This window comes from Dipodomys ordii, unplaced genomic scaffold, assembly GCF_000151885.1.
Source record: "Dipodomys ordii isolate 6190 unplaced genomic scaffold, Dord_2.0 Scaffold98, whole genome shotgun sequence".
Taxonomy (NCBI): Eukaryota; Metazoa; Chordata; class Mammalia; order Rodentia; family Heteromyidae; genus Dipodomys; species Dipodomys ordii.
In genome coordinates, this window is record NW_012267314.1 from 8,949,399 (window position 1) to 8,968,485 (window position 19,087).

The 19,087-nt window shown below is 40.0% G+C and overlaps 1 protein-coding gene across 1 annotated transcript in view; it reads right to left on the reverse strand.

Annotated features, from left to right (window-relative positions):
• Zc2hc1b (zinc finger, C2HC-type containing 1B) overlaps positions 1-18,731 on the reverse strand; it is a 40,577-nt gene extending 21,846 nt beyond the window's left edge. The window contains exons 1-4 of the mRNA XM_013026945.1: positions 18,704-18,731; positions 10,205-10,266; positions 7,694-7,813; positions 6,710-6,848 (exon numbers count right to left, since the gene is read on the reverse strand). Of these exons, the coding sequence (XP_012882399.1) occupies positions 6,710-6,848; positions 7,694-7,813; positions 10,205-10,266; positions 18,704-18,731 (349 nt within the window). The remainder of the gene's footprint in view (positions 1-6,709; positions 6,849-7,693; positions 7,814-10,204; positions 10,267-18,703) is intronic.
• Between the last annotated feature and the right edge of the window lie 356 nt (positions 18,732-19,087).

Here is a 19,087-nt window from a genome sequence, read left to right on the forward strand (position 1 = left end):
AGGTCCTGGGTTCGATTCCTCAGCACCACATAAGCAAAAAGAAAAAAGCCGGAAGTGGCGCTGTGGCTCAAGTGGTAGAGTGCTAGCCTTGAGCTGAAGAGCTGAAGGACAGCGCCCAGGCCCAGAGTTCAGGCCCCACGACCGGACCCCAAAAAAATAAATAAATAAAATCTTTCTTCCTTCTGTCTCTTCCTTTCTTCCTTTTCTTTCTTCTTTTCCTCCCTCCTTCCTTCCTTCCCTCCTTTTCTTCCTTCCTTTCTTCTTTCTTTCCTTCCTTCCTTCTCTCCCTCCCTCCTTCCCTCCCTCCTTCACTCTCTCCCTCCCTCCTTCACTCTCTCCCTTCCTTCCTTCTTTTCTTCCTTCCTTCCTTCCTCCATACCTAGCCCCTTTTGTGTTAGCTATTATTCAGATAAGGTCTTGCATTTCTGTCCAAGGTTGGATTCAGATGGTGATCCTGCTACCCATTGCCTCCCACATTGCTAAGATGATAGGTGCATACCACTGTATTTGGCTTATTTTGAGATAGGGTCTGGCTAATTTGTTGCTCAGTCTAGCTTCAAAACAAAATTCTCCCAATTGCTGTCTCATAAGTAGATGGGACAACAGATATGAATGACTGACTCTAGCTAAACATCATTTAAAATGCAAACACTGTGCTGGGACTCCTAAGAAGTCATGCGAAATGGCGATCAAATCCCCAGAAGCGCACAGAAAATCCCAGTCATAAATATTATACATCACTATACAATACTATTACACATCACACATACTGTAAGCCATTAAAACATCCTGGAAAGCTGAATCATTTACAGACAGTGGTAAAGTCAGTAAGACCTAGAAAAAATATATGTATACATACATATATATGTTTTTTAAAAAAACCTGAGTCATGGAAAATAGGGAATCATACTGAGGAAAAAAGGAAATTAATTACTTGCAAACTGAGGCCTATAAGGCCACATTATTTATAACTCTAGTTGTGTGTGCATATAAATTTTCTAGTAATTTAGCCTAAAATTACAGGACTAATAAAAAAATATGTGCATAACCAAAGTAATCAAATTGTGATGAAAATGAGCTAGTGGATATAATCATTTTACTTGTTGCATAAAATTATAGTTAAATACACAGGAAAGAATTTAATTATAAAACTACATTTTAGCATAAAATCTAAAAGGAAGAAAACTTAATTGAACACATAATGAGGCCTTGCAAAGGGAGTTATTTTTTTAAGCGAAACAATAATCCCTACGTTTTAGATCCAACTTGGTAATGAGAGAAACGCACACCACACCGCATCTGACATGGTTTCAGTTATGCAATTAAAGAACCATAAGGTAGCCATCAGCCCTGTAGCTTCTGCTGTTGAAATGAAGCAATTTCTCATCAAGGATGTATTTTATTCTGCACCAAAGTACATGTGCATTGCTAAAATCATGGCCACAGATTTTCCTACTGAATGGTCTAAGAAGATACATTATTTTAAGCTGCATTTTCATTCGTCACTGGCAAAAGTAAAGCAATTAGGAAAATTTTTTTTCTGGTGGTTCAAATAATTCATTTTTAAGATAATTCTTATAGGATGATTCTACTGTAGGTTTTGTTTCTGTACTTTTTCTAGTGAACTTCTTGGAAGAATAATTTATGCACACTCCAATGCATCTATTTTAATTGTGCAGTTCAACAAGTCACCTATACATTTCTGTAATCACCCCAAATGCCCTGTATTACATTTCTATCGCCCCCAGGCTTCCCTCAGGTCTATTTCAACTTACATCAGCAGTAAACAAGGCTTCCCATTTATTCTACATCCTTGCCAACACTTGTAGTGTCAGTCTTTAATGTTAGCTATTCAAGGGAGTAGACAGTGTTCTTTCATTGTAGTTCTAATTTGCATTTCTCTGATGATGAACACTTTCTCATGTACCTAAGGATTATTATTTTGTGATATGTCTGTTCAATCTCTCCTCTCTTCCTCCTTCCCTCTCTCCTCTCTCGCTCACTTGATCCACGGTGCCACTTTTGGCTTTTTGATGGTTAATTGAAAATAAAAGTGTCACAGGCTCTTCTGCCCAGGCTGGTGTGAAACCACACCCCTTAGATCTCAGCCTTCAGAGTAGCTAGGATTAAAGCTGTGAGTCACCAGTCCCTAGCTTCTTTTCTTTTTCTTAGTAGATTGTCTTCTTATTGAGTTGTAAGAGTTCTTTATATGTTCTTGATGAGCCCTTTATCAGATAAATGTAGTTTAAATTTTTGCTCCCCAGCTCTTCTTGCCTTTCAGTTCTATTCATAGTATTTTTCAAAGCTGTAAAGGAAATGAGGCTCATGTTAGCACGTATCTTATGTGTTTTCTGTGTGTTGGAGACAGAGTCTTAATGAGTAACCCAGGCTGGCTGGCCTTGAATTCACAATCCTTTTGCCTCAGCCTTCTGAATGCTGAGATGACAGGTGTGTGCTACTATGCCTGACTTCAAAATGCTTTTCTTTGGAAAAATGTTAGTAAATGTATCTTGCCATTATATTTTAATCAATTTTTATGTATAGAATTTTTATAGTTTGGGCCCTTAGGTCACTAATCTTCCTTGAATTAATTTTTATAAGACTCAGTGTTTGTGTTTCCAATATGGATATCCAGTTATGCTAAGATTATTGGTTAATAAGACTATCCATTCTTTCATTGGATTACTCTGATTTATTTTTTAAAAATAAACCAGCTGTACATAGACTAGGGAGGGGTGTCTGTACCTAGATTTTATTTTCTGGTCATTTGATATGCCAGTACTAAATTGGATGATTACTGTAAAGTGTAAAGATTCTGTTTGTGCTTTATTTTCTAGAGCAATTGTGACTCTTCCAGAAACTTTCAATTTCTGTGTATATTTAGAACTAGCTGACCAACTCCCAGTTGGCAAAGAAAACTTGCAGGTATTTCTATAGGAATGAAGTTGAATCCACAGATCAACACAATATTAAGTCCCATAAACGGTTTCTTTTGGTCCTCTTTAATTCCTTGAAGGAATGTTCTGTGCTTTTCATTTTATCAGACTTCTGCATGCCTTATTAAATATATCTCTAAGAATTAAATGTTTTTAAGTTATTATAAATGGCATTCTAAATTTCATTTTAAAGTTGTTCTCCTATTCTGACACCTTATTGAATTCACTTTCCTTCCAATAGCTTTTTTATAGTTGCCCAGGATTTTTTTCTCTGTTTACTCCATGGTCATGTTGTGTGTGAATAAAATTAGATTTGCAATTTGGTGTCTCTAAACATTATGCCAAATTGCTCTAAATTTATACGTATTGCTCCTTGTTTTTTTGTCCTTTTGTACTAAGGATTGTCTCTAATAGTGTTCAATGTCAAAACAGGTGAACAAACATCTCACTTTTTTTCCTGATCCTAATGAGAAAAAGTGTTTACCATTGTGTCATATAAACAATAGATTTTTCTACAGTTTACATCTTTTATTTTATGTCTACTTTATTGAGGGTTTTCTTCCTTGTGCTTTAAATATGCATGTTGTTGCACTTTGTGAAAGGCATTTCCTCTTTTGAAATAATCTTTTTTTAAAAAAATTGATATATGATGAATTATATTATCTTCCTTCTGTTTGATTTAGACTTAATTTGTTCCCTTTCTAACTTCTTAAGGAGAAAGTTTAAGGCGATTGATTTAAGCTTTTCTTTTCCCAATACAGATATTTCAGATGTTAATTTTCCTCTTCAGGAAATGTTTTCATTATCATTCAGTTAAAAATATTTTCTAATTTATCACGTGAGTTTTCTCTTAGAATTCATGGTTTGTTCCGGAATGCCTCATTGTTTCTAAACTCAGGGAAAATGTTCATATATTTTTTCCCTATCATTTTTAATGTAATCTTATTGGGGCCAGAGAACATATTCTGTACGCTCACAGTCCTCGGAAGTTAATTGAAAATTAGACCTGCTTTGTGAATGCGTCACCTTTCGCAGCTACCATGGGACCTTAGAAGCATGTTTTCTGCTATTGTTGCTCTGTGTACTATTATAGCTCTCGATTTCAATGAGGCAGAAGCAGTTGCTGCTGCTACTCAATTTTCCTATATTTTCACTGATTTTCTTGCTGTGCATTCTCTCAATTACTAAAGCAGGAATGATAGAATCTCTATCAATTACTAAAGCAGGAATGATAGAATCTCCAGATTTTTTAAAATTTTATTTTCTTGTAAAGATGCTGTACAGAGAGGTTACAGTTGCATCACTAAGGTAATGAGTACATTTCCTGTCGGCCATTGTTACCCTCTCCTTTATTGTTCTCCCACTATCCCTTCCCTACTTCCCCTACTGCCCACCCCTGCAAAGTTACAAAGTTCATTTCCAGCATAGTGTCTTGTGAGTATCATTGTTACAATGGTTCATCCTGTGCAGATTTTTAACTCTGCATCCATCTACCTCTCTATCCTGTTTTGTTAGCTTTACTTTTTGTTCTTTGATATTCTATTACTGGGCGCACAAACATTAAGACCTGATGAGTCTTCTTGATGAAGATAGCTTTGGAATCAGTATCTCTGTTAATACACTGAGGTATACTTTGCCCAAGCTCAGAACAGTACCTGAACTGTATGACTATTGTTTACATATTTACTATCTTTCCCCATGCTTTTCGCATGTTTTTAGAGTGTATCTTGTGAAAAAAAACATATAGTTGGCTTTTATTACTCAGTTTACCAATCTCTCTCTGTTATCCCCAGTGGGATTCACAGGCAGCTACTCAAATGACTGCTTCCAGATACCATCTTCATCCCACCCACTCTCTGATCTTTTCCCCCTTTAACTCCCCCTGCCTCCCCCCGCCCCGTCTTCTCTTTTGGATTGATCCCCCCATTTAATGTCTTATTAGCTATACCTCAATATCTTTGGTTCTTCTGTAACCCCCAGTCTATCTTGGTTGCAATGGGAGAGTCTCTCCAACTTTTGGTCTGGATTGACCTGGAACTGTGATCCTCCTGATGTCTACTTCCTGAGTTGCCAGGATAATAGGCATGAGTCATTGTGCCCACCCTCAACTGACTTTTATTTTGTTTTTATTTTTTTGTTTTTATTTTTATTTTGTTGCTGAGACTTGAACTCAGGGCTTCATGCTTGCTCAAGTTGCTTATTCAGAGATAAGAATCTCACAAGACATTCCTGCCTGGACTGGCTTTGAACCATGATCTTCAGATCTTGGCCTCCTGAATAGGATTATAGGTACAAGCTACCAGCATCTGGCTCCAACTGACTTTTTAAATAAAGAGTGTCAAGACTGGCTTAAGAAAATGTCGGTGAGAAAAAAAAAAACGTTATTTATCTGCAAAAGAATGATTGAAGTCTTACCTTAGTAGATTCAAGACTTAGAGAGAATAGCTAAAACTATGGAGCCAAAGAAGAGCATCCTGGCTTTAGATTTAGCAATGATTTTTAGCTATGATACCAAAAGAATGGACCCAAAGTCAAAAGGTTTGCATTTGAATTGAAGGCACAAAGAGAATCAAAAGACAGTACACAGGTTAGGAGAAAATATTTGCAAATCATATATTTGAAAAGGATTAACATTAATCTAATTAAGCCTCTAGCCCTAACTTCTACTTTACAGAAAGACAGGATAGAGAAGCAAATTAAACATCGACATGACTAAATAAGCAGTGGGAATGCGGGAAGTGAAGCATTTTACAACATGAATAGCCTGGTAGGGGTGGAGACAACAGAAGGCTGCATTGAAACTTTGGGTTCTGGACTGTGGTCTAGGAGAGGGGAGGGAAAGGAAAGAACTTTGAAAGACATTTTTAGGCTAGCCAGGGAACATAGAAGTCTATATTCTAAGTGTAATCATAGCGTTGTGGTGATGCGGGAGAATGCACTTAAGGGATAAAGTTCTGAAGTCATTACAGATGAAGTATGGCTGATATTTGAAACTGAACTTTAGGATTTTTTTTGGTGTTGCTACTTGGACTAGAACTAGGGCCTGGGTCTTCCTAATTCCTAGGCCTCACAGCTTTTTCACTCAAGGCTGGTATTCTTCCACTTGAGCCACAGCTCCACTTGAAACTCCACTTTGAATGGTTCTGCCAGAGACTGAGATGGGCGGGGGCGGAGATGGGGTGGGAGGGGGAGGGAGAGAAAGAGGCAGCAACATCAATGATGGTCAGATGTTACAAGAAACCATCTGGATGTTCATTGTTAACCACTCCTTTTCTTTAGATTTGAAGTTCTTCAAAATAAAATGTTTGAAGTGAAAAAAAATTGATGGGTTATTTGTGCAATTTCAAAGGGATAAAATGGTGAACTAGGAAAGAATATCACCTTAAGAAAATGAGCTGTGGATTGTTAACCTTGTGAAACTATTACAGAACTGCTTAGATTGCTCTGTATGGGTTCCTGGCTCCTTAGCCAAGGTGTAAATGATGTCTCTGGAGTTATATAATGACACCATGAATAAAGACTGTATCTCATTTGAAACAGGAGGAAATGCAGAATCTTTATTGAAATCAGCATTGATTAAAAGGATAACATACACTACATATATATGTATTTATATGTATAATGTACATAGATATAGGATTACTCATCTAACTGATTTAAAAAAAATCCTTCTAGGTAATTTTTCCTGCCAACATTAGGATATGTAGAAGGCATGATAATTTGTCCCATAGTCAACCATACCCTCAGAAGTAAAACAAAAAGTGTCCACAAACCTGGGTTGATGGTTGGGGCCGGTGGAGGTGGAAGAGGCTGACCTTTCTTAATGGCTAGCATGCACTGCTTGGCTGATTGAATTGCATTGATGAAGTCCTCATGCTGTTGTCTCCAGTTAGATTTCTTTACAGGTTGAGACTGTTAAGAAATTAAACCACCAGTGATTACCTTATATTAGGTACTTCTTGATTGCCATTATGTTTTTTAAAGAGTTGCAATTTGAATTTGTAAGAAATTGGACTGTGAAAGTTGAAGAGAAATGCGAATACTTTCCAAAAGAAATTTTTGAAGGAGTTTGGAAACTACAGTAATAAAAATCTGCACATCACAAGAATGAGGGAAAAGAAATACAAATCAGGAAAAGCCAAAACAAAACTTTAAGGAAGGCAGACGCAAGATTAAAAGCAACTTTCTTCCTAATTGCTAGATTTAAAGCCACTCTAATGAAAATACAAACAAGATTCTTTTTGCCACATCTGGAAAGTGAAGTGGATTTGGAAGTCTAAGTAAGCAAAAGCATACAGCAAATAATAAAGGCAGATGATAATTAAATAACATTACAGTTAAATAACATTACAGTTAAATAACATTGCAAATGAAACCAGAGCCAAGCATCAGTGGCTCATGCCTATAATCCTAACTCCTCAGAAGGCTGAGATTGGAGGAATGTGGTTCAAATCCAGCTCAAGCAGTACAATTCTGTGGGATTCTCATCTCCAATGAAACACCAAAAAGCATTCCTTGGAGCTGTGATTCAAGAAGCAGAGTGCTAACAACAACAAAAAAAGCTAAAGGATCGTGCACAGGTCCTGATTTAAAGCCACAGAGTCCTGGCACACACACACACACACACGCACACACACATACACGTGCACGCACGTGCACACACACATACAAACCCCTAAAAGGAAACCAAAGAGCCCAGCTGTGGGTTTATGAAGTACTCTTTCTAGAATGACAAACAATAAAGAACGTAACAGTACCTTGGATTGAGGAACCTTTTTCACAGTAGGAATGTCAGTGCCCTGTAATCTTTGCTTCAAGGAATTGAAAGGTGTACGCTTTTTGTTGAAGACTTTTCTACATATTGGTCCATGTCTTGCCTAGACAAGGAAAGGTAGGGAATGGAATTTGAACATGCATAATCACTAAGTTTTCAGCACCTACATGCACTTAGACCACCTTCCTTATAGTGACTAGTTTGTGCCTTTGGAGCTTAGTCCTCTCTCAGGCCACAATGAGCAAATCTTTCTGACTTAACCACAACCACCATATTATATATAACTAGATACTGTGTTTGGGCATAGACAATGAAAGCCCTCCCCCTCCCCCTCTTTTTGCCTCAAGGCCCATGCGTTAAAAACTTGGTCTTTAGGTGGCTACTGGGAAGTTATGGAATGTTTAAGAGATGAAGTGTAAGCAGGTGGTGGAGCATAGCAATAATTCCAGCACTAGGGAAACGGAGGGAAGAGGCTCATGAGTTCAAGGCCATTCTGGTTTACAGAATCAGAGAGAGGAGGCTGCATAGGAGGGTTTAGATCCTTGAGGAGTGTCCCTCGGGTGGTCATGGCACTCCAGTCCCTTCTTCTTCACTTTCTTTTGCTTTCTAGCTAGAAGTTGAGTTTTTGCTCTGTTGTGATTTTTCTACCTTGAGCTTCTGCCTCACCACAGCTAAAAGCAATTGGGCCAAATTCGGCCAACTGACTTGGGACTGGAATCTCAAACAGTGAACTAAAACAATCCTCTTTCTCTCTCCCCTTTCTCTTTCTCTCTCATATGGCTTGAACTTGGGGCCTAGACACTGTCTCTGAGCTCTTTTTGCTCAAGGCTAGCATTCTACCACTTTGAGCCACAGCACCACTTCATTTTCTGGTGGTTAATTGGAGATAAGAGTCTCATGGACTTTCCTGCCCAAGCTGGCTTTGAACCGCCATCCTTAGATTTCAGCTTTCTGAGTAGCTGGGATTATAGGTGTGAGCCACCAGCACCAAGCATTTTTTTCTCTTTGTGAGGTGATTCTATCTCAAGAATTTTTGGTTACGGATAGAAAAGCTGACTGACTGGTGATATAACCTCTTAAAGAGATTTACTTCAAATTTGGTTTTAGATAATAAACTCTAAAAATTAGCCACAATGTTCTTTACTTGAACCAGAAATCCTTTTACATTTTCTGCATTGCTGGCACAAAACCTGGAGACCCGACCCATAGAGTCCTGCTTGTATACCATGCTCAGGAAGTCTGTTCCCAGTGCCTGTAAGGGATCCCATCAACCTTTTTGCCCTCTTCCTCACTGGACATGTCACCACATGCCAGCTACCATTTGCAAAGTTGCTTTGTCCAGGCCCGACAGAAAGTGGGCTCTATAAAAATCACTACACCTGACTCAGAGCAAGCTGCCACTTGTAACAGCAAAGGACAGAGATATCAGATCACTTGATCAAGTGTGCACTGTAGCCTAGAGATAGGCTGAGAGAGTGAAACACAAGCGCATCCAAAACATACTTGACATTTAGTGAGCCCTCTTTGGATACTTGTCCTTGGTCTCAAACCTACTCTTGCGAGGTGCAGTTTCAGCCATCAGCCTGTGCAGGCTTGGGAATTATAGGTTTCCATTATAGCTCCCTGTTTTGTAACTTAGAAAAAGATATTTTAAAAGTTCCCAGGAAAGTGAAAACTACAACGTCACTTACAGCGCTCAAATGTACTCTGGCTTTTATAGAGTCCTGACCCTGTACATTCAGTTTAAATCATTCTCATCTAAATGTCCTGGGTGTGGGTTGCATGAACGCTTTAGAAATTTCCTTTTCACAAAAATCATCTTTTTGGGAGGGAATCTCTTTACAATACCAGGGTCTACCCTCCATCTGAGCCCCTGCGTGCGAAGTGAATCAAGCTTTTAGTCAGCTTTAAAGCTACCAACGGGACACAATAGACAGTTTGAATGCAGATAACAATTCGATTTCAGAACAAGCCTTGCATTCATATATTATTTTGTTCAAATGGTATAAAACCCCTCAAATCGGAGGATTCTGTATACGTGGCAAAGTCGAAAACAGGAGGTTAAAGGACTTGTCAGAATTAGTGACAAATTTGCAGCTAAAAGCCAAGTTTCCAGATGCCTGAAATTCAATGCTCATTCTTCTTGACTAGCTAATTTCCCTGGTGTTTTGGCCTTGAAATTTGAATTTTTGATGCTTAAAGAAAAGGCGGAAGAGCCAAAATTTCTCAAGGGATAATGGAATGTGCCAAGCCCCTTCCATCTGGCCGGCTTTCAGGAGGGTCCTGTGGAACAGGGTCACTTTTCAGAACATGGTGGCATCGATCTGCCTCCGTGCGCTCCAGGCCTGGCAGCCAGGCTGTGTGCTTCGCTTCTTCCCATGCTCCCCCCCTCCCCTCCACATCTGTCTTTAATCTTGGCACCACCGCCTCCTCACTGACTTGACAGTTCATTTAACTCCAATGAAACACATCTACAAAATGTCTTTATGTTTACCAGGACATCTGCTGCGAAGCATCTTCCACAGACTTCACAGGGAAATAACTCCTGATGTCCATCTGCGTGAGAGTCAAGAGCACATTATGTTAGTTTCATGGAATTGCCTGGCCCAGAACACTCGATGGACTGGAGGTGACCTCAACGAGCCTTGCAGCCTTCCGTCCCCACCATGGATGGCTCCCTCCTCCTGGGAAGATCCTATGTACACACTCTCACCTGTTTCCTTTTGCCTCCCCAAACGAGTAAATGTCACAGCCTTCAGGCGGCCAGAGTGTAATTACGTGATTTAGTACTTAATATGTTCTTAACTGCAGTGCCTGACGACTATGTTTTAGACGAAAGCACCGAGTTTACATGGTAATGTTAGCAATGAACGATCCAATGGGTATCCCCTTTGAGATTGCTTTGAGGCTGTCAGTACTATACTTCGGTGACTCACAGGATCCAGCCCACAGAAAGGTGCCCAATAAACACTGGTTAAAGATAGATGCCAAACAAAGCTGGGAGCTGGTGGCTCATGCCTGTAATCCTAGCTACTCAGGAGGCTGAGATCTGAGAATCAAGGTTCAAAGCTAGCCCAAGGAGGAAAGTCCATGAGACTCTTATCTCCAATTAACTAGCAAAAATCTGGAAGTGGAATTATGGCTCAAGTGGTAGAGGCACCAGCCTTGAATGAAAAAGTCAAGTAAGAGTGAGGGGTCCTGAGTTCAAGCCCCAGTACCTGCAACAAGAGGGGGAAAAAAAGGCCAAACAAGAATTGAGTCTCTACCATAAGATCCAACCATACATTTAATCAAGTGTCTCCCATATACAATTCTATTGAGAGAAACCATACATGGGTCCAGCACAAAGGAGAGAAAATAGGAAGATAAGTTACTTTAAGTTAGAAAAGTGTCCAGAGAAATGCAAAACATTGTGGATGTCTAATGATTTCACCTTAGGTCATTTCCTTTTAGTTCCTGTAGATTGAGTATGTAAATGATTTTTTAAAAAAATTTCAGATCTGAGCATGGAGATTTATATGAGAAGAATAATCTGGGCATTATTCCACAAGCAAGAGCAGCTATCAGGACACTGAGTTCTTCAAGGGAAGAACTACGCAGAGTTGGGGACAACTTACACAACCAAAGTAGGGGAGACGGCAGCCCGAGGCAGACTGAAATGAGAAGGAAAGAGGAAACAGGAGACTCAGGATCAAAGAATTCACCAAAGGCCTACTCTTGTGGGGAGCTGGCTGGGTTCAGACAGAGGGGAAAAAAAAAACCCAAACCAAATACAACCCTCAAGGACCATACTAAGTTCATAGAGAAGGCCAGAGAAGACGATGGGGCTGTGGATAGAAATAGGGAGTTTGAAAAGAAAGGCCATCTTAAGAAGAAAAATGATCTCAGCCTTGGAAATACTGAGTTGAAATGGAGCTGTGCAGTCAGCAGGATGGAAATGAGGGAGGTCAGGGACACAGATGCAGGCTTTGAGGAATGAAGTAAAGCATGATACTGCCAGGGAAGAAGTCATGGAAAGGCAGTACAGAGAAGCTCCTTAGGGAAACTTACAGTGAAGGGCCAAGAAAATGATGGTGATAAGCCAGGAGAAGCAGGGGAGAACAGGGTCATGGAAACCAGGGGAAGACAAGCTGCGAGAGGAAGGTCTGGCTAACGGGAAGCAGATGGGTAGCCTGCTGCAGATGTCGTTGATTTAAATAATTTCTTCTCACGTCTGTTAATTGGGATTGTACTTTCAACACAGGTCATCCATCTCCGCACAAAGCAGAGCCCTTCCCTCCTGTCCATTGGGCGTTCAGGCTCTGTAAAGCTGGCTCTGAGATCTTTAGTTGTTGTTTTGTAAAACCTCAACCACCTAGAGGCTATTTGTTCATTAAGTAGACTCATCCTGATTAGAAAACTGCTTTTTTTTCCCCAAAAACCTGAGGGATAATCCCTTTTCATAAAACATATTTCTGTGTTGTCTTCTGCCTCCTAAATGCCTTTCCTGTGTTATCTCATGTGCTTCTCACAATAACACTGTGAGGAAGAGCTGGAAGGACTTGAACAAATGAGAAAATGGAGGCTCAAGGTTAGGTGATTTCTCTAGGCCGCAGGTAGTAAATGGTGACACTGAGATTCAGGCCTGAATCTGTCTTTGCAAGCATCAAGACAATGAAGACAGTCAGGACTGTAACCAGGGATCTTACCTGCCCAGCCTGTGGAAGTCTCAGGAGGATCCATCAGTGCTCTGGTTTAAATCAGTGAGTTTTTAACAAGTTCAAGAAGTTTAGAAGAATAATAGATATGACTCAACTCAAACCTTGGATATAAATGGACCACTGCATTCTAAACCATGTTCAATTTGGAAGCTTGTTTATAATGAAGCGGATGCTTGCCCCCAGCAAGCTGAATAAAACATGGTGATGACGGTGGGCCGAATTATCTGTGATTGTATGCTGAATCACACGGAAGATGAGATTATTTCAGCCATAAAACCGACCCCTGGAAAGACCTGCAATAGGGGAATGGCTAAACCAGCCATGGTATACTACTCCGCAAAAGAAAGGGACACTATTGATGTATGAATTTCCATCCTGAGTAGAAAAACAAAACTAATTTCAAAAAGCACACCCTGAATGATTCCTTTGATATACTAGTCTCAAAATGAGAACATTTGTGATAAAACCATTAGATAGTCAAGGGGTAGCAGTGTTTTGTGGGGAGGAAGAAGGTTGTGTCTATATAGGGTGGAAAGAAAGCAATATGTGTGATGGGCTAGATCTGTATCTTCATCACCAGAGTGGTTCGCATGTTGTAAAATGGCGTTGAGCCATGACATGCATTGTACCTCATTCTGGCGATGTGCCAAACTTAAAGTGTAACTTGGAGGGGGATCCTGGGTAAAGTGCGCATGGAATCGCTCTATGCTATTCTGTACCTACTAGTGAGACTTAAATTATATCAAAATAAGACATTTGAAAATAATATATAGGAGTCAGTAAACTGGGACCTATGCCCCAAATCTGGTTTCTTGGGGACACAATCGCAGACATACTAAGGAAAAAACCAAAATAATCTCTATTGTTGCCCTCATTGCGGGAACCTATGACCTGCAAAAGCAAAGAATTATACTATTTGGCCCTTTGCAGAACTAGATTGCCAACTGATAAGTGAGAAAGACACACAGTACACTAGAGAGGTGAGAATTACCACTTTTAGTTTCCTACATTAAACTTTATTTAAACAAAGATTATGCATGACTATTTTAAAAACAGAATAAATGAATGACTTTTACTCCTACAAGACCCCCTTCAATAGAAAAACAGCTACAACTATACTATCAACAGCTATTTCTATGTTTCCCGTCTTTATTCAGAACCATACTTTGTCAACTGTGATGGTGGCTTTTAATTTTAAATGTTGCTTTATAATGTTCAAAATTTTTCCAAATGAGAAAACATGATCTGGCAGTAAACAACAGTTTTGCTTAGGATATCAAGAATGAAGCAGTGTTAGAAGAAACATGGAGAGGGCTGGGAAGGTGGCTCAGTGGTAGAGCGCTTGCCTTGCAGGCCTGAGGCCCTGGGTTCGATTCCCCAGCACCACATAAGCAAAAAGGAAAAAAGCCGGAAGTGGCGCTGTGGCTCAAGTGGTAGAGTGCTAGCCTTGGGCTGAAGAGCTGAGGGACAGCGCCCAGGCCCACAGTTCAGGCCCACGACCGGATACACACACACACACACACACACACACACACACACACACACAGAAGAAGAAACATAGAGAGCGTAAGAGAAAAGAAGTGGAATTTCTTTTTGTTTTTTACTTTTGATTAGGAGGGGTCAAACCCAGGACATTAAGCATGCTAGGCAAATGTGCTTCCATCCGGTTACATCCCTCCCCCTTGGAATTTTGAGACAGGGCCTCTCTACAAAGCTCAAACTTGCCTTGAATCACACTATATCCCAGACCTTGAACTCATAATCCTCCTGGCTTCTGCTTCTAAGTCCTGGAATTATAACCCTCCACTACCTTATGTAGCCTTAAATGTTGATTTTCTCTCACTTGTTTTTAAAGCAGGAGACATTCTTTCTCTCTTTTAGCAAGTAGGTGGATTCATGAATAAAAATCCAGTAATGAGGACTGTGTATGCATGTGACTAGATGTACACACATTGTCCAAATGCAAAAATTGAGTGATTGCTATCTTGGATAGTGATAGTGAGAGCAGAGAACACCAATGCCTGACTTCCTCTTCTCCTGGTCTAGAATTCTGCCTACCAGATTTGTACATTCAAGGCAGGAAGGCAACTTCCTTGGGAAGGTTAGTAATTTCACAAGAAAATAAAAACCTAAGGATATGGATACTGGGAGATTCCAAGAGCCAGTCCAGACCCTACAATAAAGCCCAGTCCAATGCTACTCACCCTCTCAGAATTCTGTTTTTTTTTCCCCTCTAATGTAATCATAACAGCGAAGAGTTCCCAAGTATCTGAAGAGTGTCTTTAAGTATGTGAGTCAAAACAAACAAGTAATTTAAAGGAAACTTAAAGTTGTTGCAAATGCAAAAAACAAAAACAAACCCAAAAACTTGCAGGAGAAATGAATAGCAACTTGGAAGACAAAACTAAGAGACTGAATCATAAGCAAATTAAGAGTACCAGTCCAGGTATAATACTTGGAGAGAAAAAAGAAAATGTAAGAAAATAAACATAATTTTGAACCATTTCTAGAAGGATATGGGGCTCTGATTTGGTAGATTTACAACAAGCATCACTGTGAAAGAAGAATAAAGACAGATTCCACGGATTCAGAGGAACAAACCAGCAATGACAAACTCATTCCCAAACAGTTCAATGGGAAAATGAGACAAAGTGTTTCAAACTACAACCTAGAATTTGATCTCCAGTTTAACTATACATCCAGAGGGTAGAATACACTTTCATACATCCAAATTCTCAAAAGGTTTAAATCCCCCCAAATCTTACTTGTAAATAGTTTGGAATGTGATTCACCAAATTTGAGTAAAAAAGCAATTTGACATTGCAGAGACGGGCATTCCAAGGATGACAGTTGCTTGCCTGAATCAGAATGCAACCCGCCAGGGTTGGAGGTGATTGGAAACTGTGTTGCCAGTGGCTACCAGGACAAAGGTAGTGAGTGAATGCTACATTTGTAATCTGAGCTAGTACACCCAAGGAACGCTGGCTCCCATTCTGCTTGACATTTGGCCTGTACAACCCTATCCCAATGATGTGGCCTCTTATTGCTTTTTGATGTCTACTTGAGCTGACACTCATGTCACCCGACAGGAAGATTCTGTATTGAGATGTGGAGGTGAGTCTTTGTGTAGGTAAGTCATGGAGAGCTTGAGACAGAAAATACAACTGAGTACACAACCCTTCGTTCAGATCCAGGATGGCCCAATTGTGGTGACTTGTGCACATGGGCTCCTGTAAAATTCTGGAAGCTGAAGTCACACCCATGGGCCTGTTCCGTTCATTTTCCCTAAGACACTCACTGAATGGGAGCAGGTGCCACGCTCATGGAGCTTAGTTTGTGCTTCTTCCGCAGTTGTTCAAGAATGAAGATAAAGGATACCTGGCAGGTGTTTGTTTTTAGCAGTAATTTTATGGTCATCAATTAGTTATGTAAGGTGGTTTCATGTTAAGGTGCCCATTTCTGTACACAATGTATCTTGATAAGTCACACTTCAGTCACTTTCTCTTCTCCTGTCACTCTCTCCCATCTTACCTCCTTCTTCTCAAGTCTCATTGCTTCTTTGTGCATTTTCACAAAAGAACATTGAATATTATATTTGCCTTCCTTCCCTCTCCTTTCACTAGCATTTAACCTCCCTTCACCCTCAGAAGATACGTTTCAGCTTCCTAATATTCTTTTTTGCTAAGAAAATGTTTCATGTAACAGCCTGGATAGGTTATTGATGACTAAGTTTCCTGAGGGAAAAGGGAGAATGAAATTAAATCTAGATTCAGAAGTGGCTTCTGCTACTATTTACCTTGTATAGTGGGATCGTATGTTTGCTGTATTATGTATATATTATTGCTTTATTATATATATATTTTATGGGTTTAGATCAGTTATACAGGGGAGGATTTCATTATATATTTTCTCATAAACTTCACAACTAAAATATAAGGTCACTGGAATTTTTACCTTCTTCTGCCCTTTATTTTTTTTTTCTCTCCTGCCCTTTAAGTAGAACAAACAAGCTTAATAAAACAAACCACTGTCAACACATATGGGGAAACAACATAAAAGCAATAAAAACTTGAAGAGTAGCGACAAGATGATTAGAATTCTGTCCTTCACCTGAGGTGATCTGGTGACATCACTGTGAAGGTTGGGGTACCGGATACAGTTCATCACAACCCACTCAAGTGCTACGAGCAGTTAAGACAGAAATAAAGATAGAACTTTGGTACTGCTAAAATGACAATGTGTACCGAGGTACCTAACACGGTGGTTTAAAAAAATCTATCATAAACAGTGTTTAAGTAAATTTAGTAGGCAAAATCATGACTTTGTTCCCTATCTGGGATCACTTTTTTCCCCCTCTACTTAAGGCTGGCATCCCATCACTTCTGGCTTTTTACTGGTTAAGAGTATCTTAGATTTGTCTACGCGAGCAGGCTTTGAACCACAATCCTCAGATCTCAGCCTCCACAGCACAGCCACGTCAGCCTTTTGGCTCGCTAAGCCAGTGAGTAGGTACTGTTGTCCCTCAAGTAACTCTTTTTTTGAAATGCCTTTTCCATGTATCCATTCATTCATATGCTAGAGACTGACTTAGATGTGGAGATAAAGCAGTGAACAAAATCACTCTGCAAGATTGCTCTGGGTAGACTGGAACATGGTTCCTTATTCCAATGTGTTATATAGAGGTCAGAATACTGGGAGGTGCGTGTGCAGTATGTCTCTCTCTCTCATCTTTGTCAGTCATGGGGCTTGAACTCAGGGCCTGGGCACTGTTCCTGGACTTTTCTGCTCAAGGCGAGTGTTCTACCACTTTAAGCCACAGCTCCACTTCCTGGTGGTTCATTGGAGATTAGTCTCACGGACTTGCCTGCCCAGGCTGGCTTTGAACCATGACCCTCAGAGCTCAGCCTATGTAACTACCAGCGCTGGGTGTGCTATTTTTGAATGTCACACGGGAGAAAGCTTATGGGGAAGGTGACACATAAGCATATGAGGAGGGCCTTCCCCTGGAAGTGAGAGTACCCAGGAACTCATTACAAGTGGTACTTGTCTCAGTGACAGCTTCACTGGTTATCTATGCTAACAGTTCCTAAAGGCAAAGCCCCTCTTATCCCTGAGAACATCCACCATTTACCATGGAGCTTATATGTTCAGTTCCCATCCACTGTTTACAGATGACTAAAATATTAGCCAACTTAAAGGCTGAGTGTGGGAAGATGGATTCAGGATTGGTATGTACGTGTTGGGGGAGGAAGGGATAAAATAAAAGTATTAGCAAATTTGTTTAAATTACTATGAATTTTTTTCCTTCCTCCAGAATAGAATTAAGACCTTTAAGCTTGAGGCATAATCAGCCTAAACACGATACGCTTAATCAAAACTTGTGGCTTTTAGTCACATTCTCTTAATTGGTAAAATATGTGTAACATGCTGATTTAAACCCTAGAAGAATCTGAATAGCACTAGGACCAAGTTAACAGCCAGTGGCTGCAAGACTCTTTCTGGTTTTGAGACCCTTGAACAGAGATAGGTACTAAAGTAAGTGGTCAGTTCTTTTAGGATTTACGTTTGTAATACTCACAGAAACCACCAAATGAACCTTCACTCCTGCAAGCTGGCATTTAAATGCATATTCCAGAACCTTACTCTCACAGTATGAAGCTCTTCAGCCAGGTTTGTTATTTGCTTTTGGTAATACTAGGGTTTGTATTCAGGTCCTCACACCTGTTGGGTTGGTGCTATACCTGAGCCACAGGCCCAGCCCTGTTTTAAATTGGTCATTTTTAGCTTAGGGTTGTGTGTAGGTACATGCCAGAGCCTCCATGTCTACTGTAGGCTTCCTGTTGGCTGTGATCACAGGCATTCACACCATCACACCCAGCTTTCTTCTATGAAGTCTTCTGTACTGTTTTGCCTACGCAGATCAAGGTCTATAACCTTGATCCTCTTAATCACTCTCATAGCCTGAGGATGGCCAGACATAAGCCACTGCACCCAGCTATCAGCCGGAAAGGGGTCTTATGAGCTTTTCTGCCTTCAACTGAGATCCTCCCATCCTCAGCTACCAAGTCATTGGGATTACGGGCCTGAGCCACAAGCACTGAGCTCCAAGCCGTCCTAAACCAATAGTGGTAGAACATTAAGTACTATTCTCGCTTTAAAAAAAAAAAATCCCACAAAAATTTAAAGTGCTAACACTTAGTAGGGCAAGTTATGCCTACCAGCTTTGGAAAATCATAATCAACTGATTTACAGAGAAGGCACTTCTAATAACTTAGGTATCAATTGTGGCTCACCAGACCAAAATGATTCTGCCCCAATCATTCTGTTCCTCACTCAGGACAACATTGTTTCCAGTTTTAGTTTAGTCCAGGTGACACCAATTCAAGCACAAATGGACAGGTGTCCTCAGTGCCACTAGCTTCCAAAGTGTCACAGTTTACCAAATAATTAATAATTATGATGGTGTCATTACCTAAACATTGAAACAGTTTACAGATGTTAAAAAACAGGCAAAAATTTCAACTATGTACTTTAATCAAGTCAGACAGTTCCAGGCATTAAATAATGCGAGAAGATAAACTTTTTAATTTAAACTGAAGAAAGTATTCTTGATATTGAGCTAAGGGATTCATTAAAGCCAAGTTTTCTTGATTACTTCAACTATTGTTTCCTACTAT